At 42.2% G+C, this 14,131-nt stretch overlaps 3 protein-coding genes across 5 annotated transcripts; 1 reads left to right on the forward strand and 2 right to left on the reverse strand.

Moving 5' to 3' along the window:
* Positions 1-2,873: 2,873 nt before the first annotated feature.
* Positions 2,874-7,065, reverse strand: LOC134860931 (gap junction alpha-3 protein-like). The gene is made up of 5 exons (XM_063877810.1): positions 6,804-7,065; positions 4,702-4,767; positions 4,526-4,614; positions 3,877-4,436; positions 2,874-3,647 (listed from the first exon to the last, which is right to left on the reverse strand). Exons 3-5 carry the CDS (start codon positions 4,592-4,594, stop codon positions 2,888-2,890), a joined length of 1,389 nt encoding a protein of 462 aa, XP_063733880.1. The 5' UTR covers positions 4,595-4,614; positions 4,702-4,767; positions 6,804-7,065; the 3' UTR covers positions 2,874-2,887.
* Positions 7,066-7,762: 697 nt separating this feature from the next.
* LOC134860782 (gap junction beta-6 protein-like) lies at positions 7,763-10,251 on the reverse strand. Of its 3 annotated transcripts, XM_063877586.1 has the most exons (8): positions 10,203-10,251; positions 10,056-10,109; positions 9,339-9,510; positions 9,096-9,248; positions 8,807-8,955; positions 8,521-8,727; positions 8,305-8,407; positions 7,763-7,857 (listed from the first exon to the last, which is right to left on the reverse strand). In XM_063877586.1, the coding sequence occupies exons 3-7, from the start codon at positions 9,507-9,509 to the stop codon at positions 8,320-8,322; spliced, it is 768 nt and encodes a 255-aa protein (XP_063733656.1). In that variant the 5' UTR covers position 9,510; positions 10,056-10,109; positions 10,203-10,251; the 3' UTR covers positions 7,763-7,857; positions 8,305-8,319. The 3 variants fall into 3 exon arrangements, with proteins under 3 accessions (XP_063733656.1, XP_063733655.1, XP_063733657.1); XM_063877585.1 differs by lacking the exon at positions 7,763-7,857 and having other exon boundaries at positions 8,168-8,407; XM_063877587.1 differs by lacking the exon at positions 7,763-7,857 and having other exon boundaries at positions 8,168-8,407; positions 8,500-8,727.
* A 1,868-nt stretch (positions 10,252-12,119) lies between these two features.
* sap18 (Sin3A-associated protein) lies at positions 12,120-14,031 on the forward strand. Its single transcript, XM_063877589.1, has 4 exons — positions 12,120-12,325; positions 13,289-13,398; positions 13,497-13,619; positions 13,736-14,031. Exons 1-4 carry the CDS (start codon positions 12,254-12,256, stop codon positions 13,890-13,892), a joined length of 462 nt encoding a protein of 153 aa, XP_063733659.1. The 5' UTR covers positions 12,120-12,253; the 3' UTR covers positions 13,893-14,031.
* Positions 14,032-14,131: the final 100 nt, after the last annotated feature.

A 14,131-nucleotide genomic window follows, 5' to 3' on the forward strand; every position in this document is an offset into this window, starting at 1 on the left:
GGTGTCTAGAAGTTCAATGGTTTCAAGTTGGTATTCTAGTTGGAGCTCTAAAAAGGCATCTTGACACCTAGTGTGCTGTGCCAAAAGCCTTGTAAATGAAGCCTTATTGAATTAACTGAAGGGAGACCACACAGTGATCAAACAACACGGCAAACATTTAGTCCGGAGAACACAGCTGGAGCAGATCCTACCAACCATGTTTGATAAGCCGTGTGAGCCAAACTGCACAATGCCCCTCGGACCTGGTAAATGCTAACGAAAAGCACAAAGAGTTTTAACAAAAGTTTGCCAGCTCCGAATAATAAAACTGCTCCCAAAAACCTCAATATCCCTCATTTCTGAATTAGCGAACATTGATCTGACATGATCAGCAGTGTCCATTATCTGCAGCAGCTCTTCTCAACTTCTCCTGCCCTGTTTACTCAGTAGAGCCGTGCATAAAGCACAAGTTCTGGCCAAACAACGCTCTTTATTCACGACAAGCCATTTCATGAAAACGGGCCCATGTCTCTTGACAATAAGACGGGTGACAAGCCAACAACTTTGCAAAATGCATGAAGAGGAATTTTTAAGGTAGCTCTAAAAACACATGCATATGTTCAGAGAAGAGTTAAACATTAAGCTCATTGGCTAAGAGTTAGATAAGAAGGCTGTCAGCACTCTCAGTCCATTAAATATCAAGCTGCATTCAGGAGACTTTGATGAGCATCAACACTGGAAAGAAATCCACCAAACTATGTCTATAGATAATTCATAAATATCAGTTTGATAATGTGCAAAAGTTGACAATGTTAATAATTTGTGATAAACATACATACATTAACATAAGCAATTTATAAGTTACTATTAATTCTAACTCTGAGCTTAATCCACCAAAGTTTTCACAAGCTATGGAGCTAATAGATGATCCGAGATGCCATGGATGCAGATGAGCAGCATTCCTTAGTCACTCTCAGAGTGTTTGTCCAGACCTGGACAAAACTACATACACAGTGAAGACCGTGAGATGTGGTTGAAGCTTCAGAAAAAGGTGAGGAAGGGGACCTTGAGTTAAGATTACTTTAAACTACAAAAACAACATTTTGTTTATTTTGAAATGTCAACATAATGAATCAGACTTTTGTGGGGTTGTTTTGGTTATGTGTTTGAATGCTAGCACTCTGGTACTATTCTGGTATTATTCCAAGTAAATGAAAGCTATATTCTGCTCGGAGAGAAACACAAAGATATACAAACCCAGAATGATGTTCGCCCAAAACCTAAAACCTTTGTCGTCTTGCTAATAGGGAGCATTTTAATTCCTGAATGAAAGCATTCAGAATTAGATTTGATAAATTAAAGCTGTAAATTTATATCAGCCATTTTCTGTTTGGTTTTCTTTTGGCAGGAATTAATAAGAAGAACAGGAACAAATGAACACTCCTATGTGGGATGTCTGTTAAGAACTGACAGAGAAATAAAAGTTTTTTAGATCATATCGCTTTCTTTTTTTTCCAAAAAATCTAAAAGCTACAGTATAATCTAATTCTAGTCTAGAAAAATAACCTAGAGTCCTCCTACAGATCAGCTAGGGGCACTCGACAGCTCTGTAACACACTGCAAACACAAGCATCCGAAAGAAGGGGAACTGATTGGTTCAAGCTGCAGAGCTTCAAATTGCTGTAGACGTAGTTAAGGCGCTCGATCGTGTAATATTTAAAAATACCTCAAGTCCTCTCACATTGGATTTTTGCATAAAGTGACCTGTGGGGCCAGTTTGTGTTAAACATCCTTTGGTGCCTCTCAATACTTTGAATATATTTACATATTTATATACTTCATAGTTTACCCTGATGTAACTGCAGAGATGTCATTTTTATAACACTGAAACATAATTAAGCTACACACACACACACACACACACACACACACACACACACACACACACACACACACACACACACACACACACACACACACACACACACACACACACACACACACACACACACACACACACACACACACACACACACACACACACACACTGTCTCAGGGTGGGACCTCGGAGCGTCCCTCTCTTCATTGAAACTCCAGGCTGTGTGAGCGCGACAGATTTGGACAGGACACACAAACTGTTCGGCTCCATCCTCACGTCACGGTAAAAAATAAAAATAAAGAAACAAAAGTGCAAACCTCTCCTCCCATGTCTCCCAGCAAAGAAATAAAGGAGAGGTGAAACTAAAGGAATATAGCATCGCTGCCTCTACGCTCCCAACTTATATATTAATCCAACCAGCATCATCATCATCCTCATCACTATAACCTCTTCTTATTTGAGCTGACTATATATATATATATATATATATATATATGCTGATGGTATGTTTCAAGGATTAATACAAAAAAAGGTGGTAATTCACACATTTTCTGAGTGAGAGAAAAAGATCTATACGACTAGCTAGCTTTTTTATGTTGGCTTATTTCTTGCTTAACTTATTTTTGTAAGTACTCTTTTTATTTCTGAATCTCCTTCCTGTTCATTTTACATACAGTATTTTAATTGCACGTATCAACTATGATGTTTAAACTATTTCTACTTCTACTTCATAATTCTGAGATTAAAGGAGCAGCCCCCTCCAAACTAACAGTGTTTTCCTCATGCAGGCATGTCATTAGCTGGAGGGCAGACTCTAAGTGTTTTCTACATGTACACAGCATGTCTGCATGGTTGTGTAAGTGTGTGTGTGTGTGTGTGTGTGTGTGTGTGTGTGTGTGTGTGTGTGTGTGTGTGTGTGTGTGTGTGTGTGTGTGTGTGTGTGTGTGTGTGTGTGTGTGTGTGTTTGTGTGTGTGTGTGTGTGTGTGTGTGTGTGTGTTTGTGTGTGTGTGTGTGTGTATGTGTGTTAGCTACACTGCCAGGTCGTCGGGGCGAGCTCGGACGCCGCAACTCCTGAAGGCCCGACTCGGCTTCCGGATGTTTGTCGCGGGAGAAGCAGGAGGCTGGTGCATCTCTGCCCTGGTTACCACGGTGTAGTCGTCATGTGGGACCATTTCAGGCGATGTAGTTTCTTTATCCACCACCTCCTCCGGTGCGAGGGGGGAGAGAGGGGTGTGGCGAGGAAGTGTAGGAAACTCAGAGTGTTCCTCCCCATCTGGAAGTGGCGGGGTGCTCTCCTCGTGACGAGAGGAGTTGGAGGTGGTGGGAAGAGAGGGCAGATGAGGAGGGTAGGAGGAGGAGTTTTGTCCTTCCAGATTGTGGATCTCCAGCGCCATGTTGCTCCAGTTCTGCTCCATCTCCATCAGCTGACTGCGGCCCCCGGCACTCCCTCTCTCACCATAAAAGGAAGTGGGCAGGGCCTCCAACAGGAAGTCGTCTGGGTGGAACTCGTCCATCTTTAGTTGAGCGGGCACAGAGACCACTGCAGGGGAGGCTTCGGCTGGACTGTAGGCCCTGCCCTCCACTGCTCCACCCCCTATCACGTTCACGCAGGCGTAAGTCGGCAAACGGTCGAGAACCGTGGGAGACGTCTGCTCCGGGATGGACTCACTGCTGACCCCCTGCTTGACCTTCTTCCAGCCCAGGTGGTAGATCTCCAGCAGGTTGAGGGCCAGAGACACGCAGGCAACCACCAGCATGAAGATAATGAAGATTGTCTTTTCAGTGGGCCTGCGACAACAGATGTATAAAAAGAAGACATTAGTACAACAGACTTAAATCAATTCACCCATGACAAGAATCTTGTGATTTTGGTTGGTTTGTTGACAAAGCAGGATTAAAGAAATGATCTCATGGAATCGGCCTGGTCCGTGCTCTCCAAGTACTTTAGTTTTTAATGTTTGTTTCTGCAAAAATCGCATGGAAGTGAACACTCAAACATAAACTCTGACTTTCTAACCTGGAGATGAAGCAGTCCACCGTATTGGGGCAGGGCCAGCGGCCACATTTATAGAGCGGCCTCAGGTGGAAGCCGTAGAGGAAGTACTGTCCCAGGATGAAGCCCACCTCAAACAGAGTCTTGAAGATGATGTTGAAGATGTAGGTCCTCAGTAATGCTCCGCGGATACGGATCTTCCCGTGCTCATCGCGAATAGGCGGCTTCTCTTTCTTCCCACCACCTCCTCCTCCATCACCGACTCCATTGTGATAGAGCGGGTCGTGGTCTTCCTGGTGCCGTCCGGCCTTTCTGAGCTCCTCCTCCCTCTCCCTCCTCTTCTCCTCCATGCGGACTATGTGCAACACATGACCCAGGTAGATGAGGGTGGGCGTGGAGACAAAGATGATCTGCAGCACCCAAAAGCGAATGTGGGAGATGGGGAAGGCCTCGTCATAGCAGACGTTCTCGCAACCGGGCTGCTGCGTGTTACAAGTAAAGTCCGACTGCTCGTCGCCCCAAACCTCTTCGGCTGCTGCGCCCAGAACCAAGATGCGGAAGATGAAGAGGACGGTAAGCCAAACCTGGGGAGGAAGGATGGAAGGATTAAAAAACCCAGCAGCTAATGTGATCGTTTCTTATTTGTCTATTTAATCAAAGGTCAATCAGTCACCTTTCCAATCACAGTGGAGTGTTCTTGAGCATTCTCCAGCAGCCGCCCTAGAAAGCTCCAGTCACCCATGCTTCAGTCGATTCTCTAGCCTGGAGAGAAAACAAGACAAAGTCATTTGAAACAACTGCAACTTTCAGCACCACAGGCACCAGATTGGCCAGGGAAAGCAGACTTACTAAAATATAGTTGTATTGTCAGTGATAAATCCATCGACCAGATATCAGAAGAAAAACTATCTGGATCTGGAAAGGAGAGAAGAAATGATCAGGTCAACATGAAAATATGTCATTTTCAAACATAAATAAAGCAGAATACGTAGGCGAACGGTACAAGATGCTGGTTTCTGAAGGGTTCTGGTTTCCCCGTTCATCATGTTTGAGCAAGCATTGACAGTTACAGTCTGTGTTGAGTATTCCTAATAATATAAGGAATGAGTCTGGAGCTTTGGTACATCTGTATGTGATCCTATGAGTGTGTATTTATGCATGTAAGGAAAATTGGTTTGTGCATGCCTTTCTTATTTTATCCAAATGTTAAATCACTTACAGACGTGCATCTATTTGTGTGAATTTGTGTTTGTGTGTGTCGCAGAGCAGGCTGGCTAGTGGACAATGGTCGGCCATCTGTGGGAAGTGAATGAGTGGATAACAGGTGGTCCCGGTTGAATGCTGGACTCATCACATCCCAGGAATGCTGAGGAGGGCAAATGTTAGCCTGGGATCGACTGATATATACACACGCGCAAACACACAGACTCAACCTTACAGTACCACACCAATCTGAAGCTATTTATAACCTATTTAATTTCTAACATTTAAGGTAATCCCAAGACTTCTGTTTTATTTACGCTCACAAGAAGTAGATAAGGGGTCTGAAAAAGCACTGAAAGGAAGTCAAATGAAGTTGTGCTCTGTAATATTGTCGCTTTAATAGAATACACGTTTTTAAATCCACTTTCCCATACTGATATATTTCTGCTTAAGTCCAGAAACATTCTGACCACACCCTAAATCTGCTGTAACAGATAATAACATGTCTGATGTTACTGTCTACTGAAACGCCAATCTAACAGTGGTATGTGTACATGTACATGATGTGTTGACCTGATGAAATACCATCTGTCAAGACAGACAATAGAGAAGCTGCCAGATGGACATTGTCCGGGCTGCCGTGTGCTTTTGATGGATCAGAGGTCTTTGTGCTAAAACAGCCCAAACAGTTAACTCTTGGCCTGCCGCTTGCACCCTGAAAACCTTTTTTAAGATATGTGGACAGTGGCAATGCTCACATGAAACACTATTCTGTTTTATTACAGTCAATCATAGAGGCTGATGTTAGATGCACGTCCATAAACATCATAAATGAGGTTTTTTAACATAGGAAGGCTAACATAGCTGATTCACACAAGGACATGATGCTAGAGCCTGATTATGACTTTGGGTCAACAAGTGTTGAAGGATACACAGAAAGCACACGTGTAAAAGTGCATTCAGTGTATAAAGGAGTACAATATTTGAGAACAATTCATTAAGCTGTACAAGGAGCGTGGAGGTGATAAAGAAGCATAAAGGTTAAACGTGTGCAATACCACAAATAAATGAAGATGCTGAATGTGTGTTAAAGTACAATACAGCTTATAAAAGCACGTCAACAGTTCTTTAAATTTAGATAAAGATCTACGAGGAGCTAGAGTCAATCAGGGAGTCAAATGTAAAGCTATGGCCCAGAGAAAGTAACATCCACTGGGAAAACAACAGGGTGGTTAAGAGCTGCAATGCATTCTGATGGGCATTACATAGGAATCATAAATCGCCCTCTAGGAACACTGGTTTTTAGTATTACATAGAAAATATTAAGATAACATATTTTGTACGACAGAAATTCTTGGCTTTACCAACTTTGATGATCTAGCTTGTTCGAAAAATCGCAAAAAGTTCAGCAATTCATGAGCATCCTAAGGATGGCTGGTCATGGGGAGACAAGCTAATTGACAGTGTATAACACATCCTAATTTAATATCCAGGACCCAGTTTGGTGTGTTTTAAGAATAATTGTGATTATTATTGAAAACACAAAATCTCTCCATTTAAAAGATGTCCAAGCTTCTATGTAAAAAAAATGATCCTAGGAAATATTAATGGCTTCCTGTCTGCTGTCTTTCCCACAGGGAAGTGAATGCAGCATGAGAGGTGCTCCTAATCCAGCAGGTGGAAGGGTGATAATCCCTCCTCTTCCCTCCCACTCCCCAACACCATCACTGCAGCCTACACCTGCTTACCGCTCTCCTCTGAAACACGGATCCTCCTGCAGCTCCTTCTCTCTTCTTCTTTTTCTTCTTCTTCTTCTTCTGTTTTTACTCCCACCGGCGGGCGTAACGAGGAGTAGGTGAGATTAGAGAGAGAGAGAGAGAGAGAGAGAGAGAGGGAGAGAGAGAGAGACAGAGAGAGAGAGAGAGTTACAGAGGGAGAGAGGGAGGGTGAGAGAGGGAGTAAAAAAAGACGCGAGGCCAGTCTAGCGAAGGCGAAGCGGAGCGGCTGCGTCCCGCGTGGCCAGGGCCATCCGCCACTGTCACACATTGGTGTCCCCGTGCAAGGGGCGCACGAGGGGGGTGATGGGGGAAAGGTGCGTGCTTTTATGCGCGTGTGTGTGTATGTGAAAGTAGAGTCACTCCATCACAACACTGACAAGCCTCATCTAAAAAAAACAGTGTTTAAAACTACTCAGATTTATAAAACTGCTTAAAAATATTATTATTATTGTTAGTTTGAATATTACTGCCATAGGAGGGCAGGTTAGAAGGGACAATGATAGCATTTTAGAAGTTCTGTAAAGGTATTATCGTCACAGAAGCAAGGTAGGAAGAAGTTAAGGTACAATGTAAATACTCTATTATGAGTACGAGTGCTGTATCAAAAATAACATCAAAATGAACCAAAAGTAAAAGTGATAATTATGTGTGCATGACTTAACTTAAACTATAGTAACACCGCATATATAGCAACAGTTCCTTTCCCTCACTGCACTGAAGTTGTTGCAGTAGTAAGGATATCATATCATATGTGGCCAAGATTTAATGGAAATATGCAAAAATGAGAGAGATTAGTGAAAATGTAGAGAAAAACAAAATCTGCATAGCAAGTAACAAAGTCACAATTCTGCATCTGTATAAGAAGCTGTCAGGGTTTTTCTCTCTCACCATGGTTAGTTGTTATGGGGTGACATAAGTTCTTCTTGTATGTCAGTGACTCTCTCTGGGGGGGGGGACCTCTTCACAGGTGTTGCACCATGGTCCACCAGCAGAGGTCAACAGAGGTCAATACCACTCCATGCATCTGATATAAATGAGAATACAGTACAGGGTTTATCCTGTTACAGTGTATGTTAATGCATGTTAATGGCTTTGACTCTATGTGTCTCTATTCTGTGTGATGCAGGTTTTAGTTTTAAAGTTGACACTAAATAATTTGCAACGAAGCAAATGCACAGTTAAGTCAGATTCCCAGCCAGGAATATTATTGTTATCATGCGGTTATTAAATCAAACACTTGGAGTAACATATAGGTAGGATAAGCTGAAACTTTATTTGTGCTACAAAAGTAAGAAGTGCATTCAATCAATTGAAGTTTTAACCTATAATTCTGTCAGTATCATATAAAATACACAGTTTCCATTCTCTCCAACCCTTGAATGTATCATAGAAAATGTTCACTTTTTGAGTTGCATTAATAAATGTTCTTAATCATTCATATGAGAACCTTGCTTCTTCACATATCGTCTACCTTGTTGCTGCTTCCTCAGGCTGAGGCCAGTTTCTGATTTGTCTTATTATGCATCCTCTCTCGGCTGGATCTTCTTTTCCTCTCCTTTTGACCACAGAGACTTCTGAAAAAAAAGAGGTTGTCAAGCATTTAAAGACTCCCTGCCTTTTGATTACCTAGAAAAAGGATTCAGGACCTCCAACTTTAATTAATCACCTGACTAATTAATGCCTCTACCTAGTGACAGCCTTTGCTACAAGATAAGACAGTTCAGCCATGTTGAGGACCATGCAGATAGAGGAAGAAGTCGCCATGAAAACAGTGAAGATGGTTTTTTCCGTGGGGCGTGAGATGAAGCAGTCCACCAGGTTAGGACACGGCCATTGGTCACACTGCACCAGTCGAGGCATATGGAAACCATCATACACTACGTATAATGCATACCTGGAGAGACAAAACAGATGCAAACTGGTGCGATTATATCAAACCAGTAATATGGGACACAGAAAATTGCAGAGCTTACATGAAGCCTCCTTCAAACAGCAGCCTGAACACCAGGCTGAAGGCGTACGTCCACCAGAGGGCACCAGCTATTGGGAGTCTCCGTCTCTTCAGAGTGTCCAAATCTTCCTCTTGGCTTTTGTTGCTGAGGAAACTAGATCTACCTGAACCCTGTAACACAATATGTAACATAGCGTGATGAAATGACACAACTAAGACATAACTACCAAATATATGGGATAACTTGCCAAAGGCTGAACAGTATGTCTGTGTCCTGCATTAACAGCAGAGACATCCAACAGTACACACACCTCAAGGAGCCTCTTCCTGTCACGGTGGTTCCTATAGACCACATACATTGTGACCAGGAGCGGTGGTGTGGAGACAAAGAGAAGCTGAAGACACCACAGACGGATGTGGGAAACAGGGAAGAACTGATCATAGCACACGTTTTCACAGCCGGGCTGCAACACAGACACACACAGATTGTTTCAACGACGCACATCAGTGAAGTTCCTTTATATATGTTGTATTCTTTCTCATGGGGGCCCTACCTGTAGTGTGTTGCAGGTGAAGTCAGACTGCTCGTCCCCCCAGACGCTCTCAGCGGCAACAACCAGCACCATGACTCGGAAAATAAAGAGCACCGAGAGCCAGACTTTGCCAAGGCTGGTGGAGTGGCGGTTAGCTCCGACTAACTGAGCGTAGAGAATCGGCCAAGACATCCTATGGACACAGTCAAAGAAAAAGGAGAATTACGACACAATAATGACCCGTCAGTACAAAAGTGGAGTTATGTACCAGGTTCGGCTGGTTTGTTTGAACTACACATCTGACAGCAACACTGAGGGAAATTGAGAAGGCAGGCAGTGGCAAGAGATAAAAGCTGCAGAGACAGGCAATGAAACAAAAGAGAAGTTTGAAGGAAGAAGAGGATGTGAAGGAATGAGAGTGAGAGGAGGAAGAGAGAAGGCCCAGTGCCAGACTCCATGTGAACTGATGAACCTCTCTGCCCACTGTGGACTGTACTGAACCGAGCCCATTCCACGAAGAAACACACTGAACACACTGTACTGACCCACACTACTACAGTCCTCCCTGAGCATCACCATTCACATACAACCATTGATTCACTGAGCAGCTATTGTATCCATATCATGGAATATTCATGAAGAGTTTCCATTTATTAAACACCCTCCAAAAATACCCTATATATTAATAATTAATGATGATAATAAAAGTCAACCAAAGAGAAAAAGTACTTTTCTCACCTTATGTCTGCAGAGTCAGGTTGTTTGCAGGAACATGTTCCACATTGTCCTTTTCTAACACGGACACAAAGGATAAGGTCACTCTCCCATCATGGAAATAAAATGCAATTGAATGTACTGAGTATTATATATTGAGAAAACACAAACCTGCAGCTGCTCCTTCCTTTGCGGGAAATAAAAGATGCGCCTCCAGGGACAAGTCAGTGAGAACAGAATGAGGAGACTTCCTGTGAGACTTTCAAAATAAAACCTCGCACTAGGAATGTTTTTACCATGTTTTGGCCAATCAAAATTGTGGGATTTTGATTGTATTTCAATGCACAGGACACTGATTAGAGACCACTGTTACTGTATGCTGTTTTTGTCTCTGTCAATGGATCGTTGGATTGTTTTGTGAATGATGAAAACCAGCTAAATGTTAGTGGAAAATCATGAAGGAAATAGTGGGCACAATGAAAGAAGCAGAGTGACATGTCATGATATTGTTTTAATAATAATACACATTTGTACTGGAGTTTAACGCAGGTGTGTGTGAGTTCCCTTTGTGACTGTAACAGGACACAGGTAGGAAGTTAAACCATCTTTTCAGAGTCCGACCAGGACTTGGCAGCAGCACAGTGTGCTCTGTGTGCTGCTAATGACTGTGGCCGATGATATTTCTCCACTGTTTGTTGAAGTGTGGGAGTAACACCAACTTCCTCAGTTTACATTGTGGTTTGTCACAGATCTAAATGAAGACTTGTGCAGAGGTCCGAGGCCATCGTGGTACCAACCAAGAGGAGACATAAAGTAACCACAAAGAAATATAAAATGACTACAAAGAGATCAAAACTACACTGCAAAGACACGCAAAATGACTACACAGATTCACAACATGAGAACAGAAGCATACATCAACAAATACAATGTGTATTCTCTGCCTCCCATCACTGTATGTAACATTGCTCTACCATGAGCTGCAAGGATCTCCAGGGCACAAACAGAGAGGGCGTCAGTGATTCTAATAGAGTCATTATCAGAATAACACTAAGTCCTGATGCATATCAATGAATGGATACCAATGGCAGGACCGGATTCAAAGACCCACTGTTTGATCTCTCAGTCAGGACAGAGCTAAAGAGAGAAACAGAGGGAGAGAGGCTGGGGGATTGTTTGCAGCGGCTCACACAAAGTGAAGCGAGAAAGGGAGAGGTAAATAGAGCTGATTGTTAGAGTAGATCCTGATCAGCGTGGCCAAGAGGAGAACAGAGGGGGCCAGTGTCAGAATACACACACTGTACTACACTCACATATATGTTTCCAAGAAAGCCACACTCACACACACACACACACACACACACACACACACTGTAATGAGTGAGGGGGAGCAGCATGTGACTGTCCACTTCTGTTGGTGGACTTGGCCACTTTGCTGTATTAAAGTCTGCCAGACATCCTTATGATTTGTGCAACTTGCAGATCGTCTTTCTTGAACAGAAAACTATTTTCAGGGTCGAATTTGGAGAGAGGATTTCTAGGCAGACATTTAATATGATGAGTGGGAAGACGCTGGCATGGAAGCTCAAACACAAACAAACAATAATTACAATATAACTTCTCAAGCATATATATCTTACTTTAGAAAACCAAAACAATACACTTGGCGGATTTGTGGCTTAAATTGGGAAAACACAAGTTAATTTGTTTTCCTTTGTGATGGGAATGTAATAACGTAGAAGGGAAATGTAAAATATATGAATGTAGAGCTACAGAAATACATTTCACTGACCCTCATATAAACCTAATCTAATACACACAATCATGGTCTTAATAATTATCTTAAAAATACAGACTTGTGTATGTTTGTGTATTGATATATTTTTGTTTGTTGCTTTACAAAAATCCAATATGGTTCGTGTAAGCACGGTTGCTTTAATGAAGTATGTCCTTATTACGGAAAGAGTACAGGTAAATCTCAGACTTAAACAAGTTTGATAATAAAGAAAAACATCATATTATTCCAGGTGCAAAATGACACAGTGTTTCTCACTCCGAAACAGCAGAGGGCGTTTATTTTGCAGTGGTTAGAGTCAGCCAAAAACGAGTGCGGAAACGGAAACGGCCAGTCGATTGTTTCTGCACCAGCTACGAAAAAATATCCGAGCAAGGTGGTAGAATTCCGTTACCTAAGTGCATTTAAATAAGGACAGAAAGTAACAATGGCCCTAGAATCAAGGATCACCCAAGAAGAAATCAAGAAGGAACCAGAGAAGCCCATTGACCGAGAAAAGGTATACAGCAAGTTACAGTCTAAAGTCCGATACAACGTTAGCTTGTTTACGTTAGCTCGTTAGCTCTATGGTGAGCTAACGTTACCTAGCGCCGCTAGCCCCAATTGCTAACAGTTTGGAGACTGTTTAACATACGTTGAAGACTGCAAAACATAAGTACATATGCACGAAATGTTTCCTTGGCTTGCATATTCACCGACCCTTGGTGTATTTGTAAGGTCTCTTCACCACCAGTAAATACAAGGCGGTTGGATAGTAACGTAGCCTCTGCAGCGTGCTAGTGCTAGCGTAAGTGCTAGCATGCCGAAACATCGGAAGCTAGGAAAATGTTGTTTTTTACGAAACCGCTATATTAAGTTAATACTATATTACTATGGGAAATGTGAAAACACGAGTACATTGCTATATTTGTGGCTTACCTCGGTTCAGTTGTCATGGTGGGTTTAACGCACTGTTAGTGTAGTTCCCCCGATATTTACAGTCGTACGTTAGTGAGATATCCACAGGTGTGACGAATATTGTGATTAATGAGTGGTGGTTAAAGCTAGTTCAGTGAGTGTGTAATTGCGCATTCAAATACTATCAATACTATTTATCAAATTCAACACCTAAGGATACTAATGTTATTAATAACTGTTGTACAATATATTTTCACATTGTGGTTTGTTGGCGGTAATTATCAAAAGCCCCACCACTGTCAAGCTAGGCTAATGGCATACCATATTTTTCAGGGCCATCTTTCATAATGCACTGTGTTGTCCCAATATTTATGTATGTCTGTAATGGCTTCCTATCCAGGGTTTCATTTCAATTGTTGTGGTGAGACAACATTGGATTATTTGCAGGAATCACTCTATTTTAAATATTTAGATTAAGTTCCTTTAACTTTTTTATATCTGCTTGCTTAAATCTACATTTTAACATCTCCTAATATTGTATTTTCATTGCTTATTTTTGCTGCAGACCTGCCCCCTTCTGCTGCGAGTATTCACCACCAACAGCGGCCGACACCACAGAGCAGATGAATTTGCGCGTGGCAACGTTCCCTCCAGCGAACTGCAGATATACACATGGTGAGATCACAAGCATTTTACTCTCTTTATTTTGACGAGTCAATTGAACATCTGGCAATGTTTGAAGTTGAGATTATAAGACTGTGTGTGTTTTTCAGGATGGACGCTACTCTTAAGGAGCTGACCAGCCTGGTGAAGGAAGTGTATCCGGACGCTAGGAAAAAAATGACACATTTCAGCTTTGCCATTGTCTTTCCTGACCCCAGAGGGAAAGTGTACAGGTGTGTATCCCACTACACAAATGTTTTGGCTTCTGGAGCTGGACATTTGCTTTATCCCCTGGTGAATTTTTATATATTGTATATTAAAACCTCTATCTGTCCCCCCCCCCTTACAGGTTGAAAGATATCGGCAACACTATATCTGGCAGGAAGGGCGCAGACGACTCCATGACGTTGCAGTCTCAGCGCTTCCAGATTGGAGACTACCTGGACATAGCTATCACACCACCCAACAGAGCCCCACCCCTTAACCCACGCATGAGGCCCTTCTGAATTTAAACACTTAACATAATCTAACACACATCAACACAATTCAGTTTTTGTTTAATTTTTTCCCATTGCTTCATCTTGGATGGTTTTTTGCTTCATTTTATAAAATGTGACGTGTAATAAAGTGGTCATTTTTTCCAAAGTTTCTCCCCTTTTCTGTGTAACATGCTGAGGGATGCTATAAGGAATGTACATTTAAAGTTGTTAATTAAACTGCACTAGTATTGTGAAATAATAACCAT

This window comes from Eleginops maclovinus, chromosome 24 (genome assembly GCF_036324505.1).
Source record: "Eleginops maclovinus isolate JMC-PN-2008 ecotype Puerto Natales chromosome 24, JC_Emac_rtc_rv5, whole genome shotgun sequence".
NCBI lineage: Eukaryota > Metazoa > Chordata > Actinopteri > Perciformes > Eleginopidae > Eleginops > Eleginops maclovinus.

Bases quoted from the DNA above. Each gene is read 5' to 3' on its own strand.
- LOC134860931 (XM_063877810.1), bottom strand. From the start codon at position 4,594: ATGGGTGACTGGAGCTTTCTAGGGCGGCTGCTGGAGAATGCTCAAGAA. The intron at 4,437-4,525 runs GTGACTGATTGA...CTTCCTCCCCAG, and splicing joins ACTCCACTGTGATTGGAAAG to GTTTGGCTTACCGTCCTCTT. The intron at 3,648-3,876 runs GTTAGAAAGTCA...CTGTTGTCGCAG, and splicing joins GTGGACTGCTTCATCTCCAG to GCCCACTGAAAAGACAATCT.
- LOC134860782 (XM_063877586.1), bottom strand. From the start codon at position 9,509: ATGTCTTGGCCGATTCTCTACGCTCAGTTAGTCGGAGCTAACCGCCAC. The intron at 9,249-9,338 runs GTAGGGCCCCCA...TCTGTGTTGCAG, and splicing joins TCACCTGCAACACACTACAG to CCCGGCTGTGAAAACGTGTG. The intron at 8,728-8,806 runs GTAAGCTCTGCA...TTGTCTCTCCAG, and splicing joins CTGTTTGAAGGAGGCTTCAT to GTATGCATTATACGTAGTGT.
- sap18 (XM_063877589.1), top strand. From the start codon at position 12,254: ATGGCCCTAGAATCAAGGATCACCCAAGAAGAAATCAAGAAGGAACCA. The intron at 12,326-13,288 runs GTATACAGCAAG...TTTTTGCTGCAG, and splicing joins AGCCCATTGACCGAGAAAAG to ACCTGCCCCCTTCTGCTGCG. The intron at 13,399-13,496 runs GTGAGATCACAA...TGTGTTTTTCAG, and splicing joins GAACTGCAGATATACACATG to GATGGACGCTACTCTTAAGG.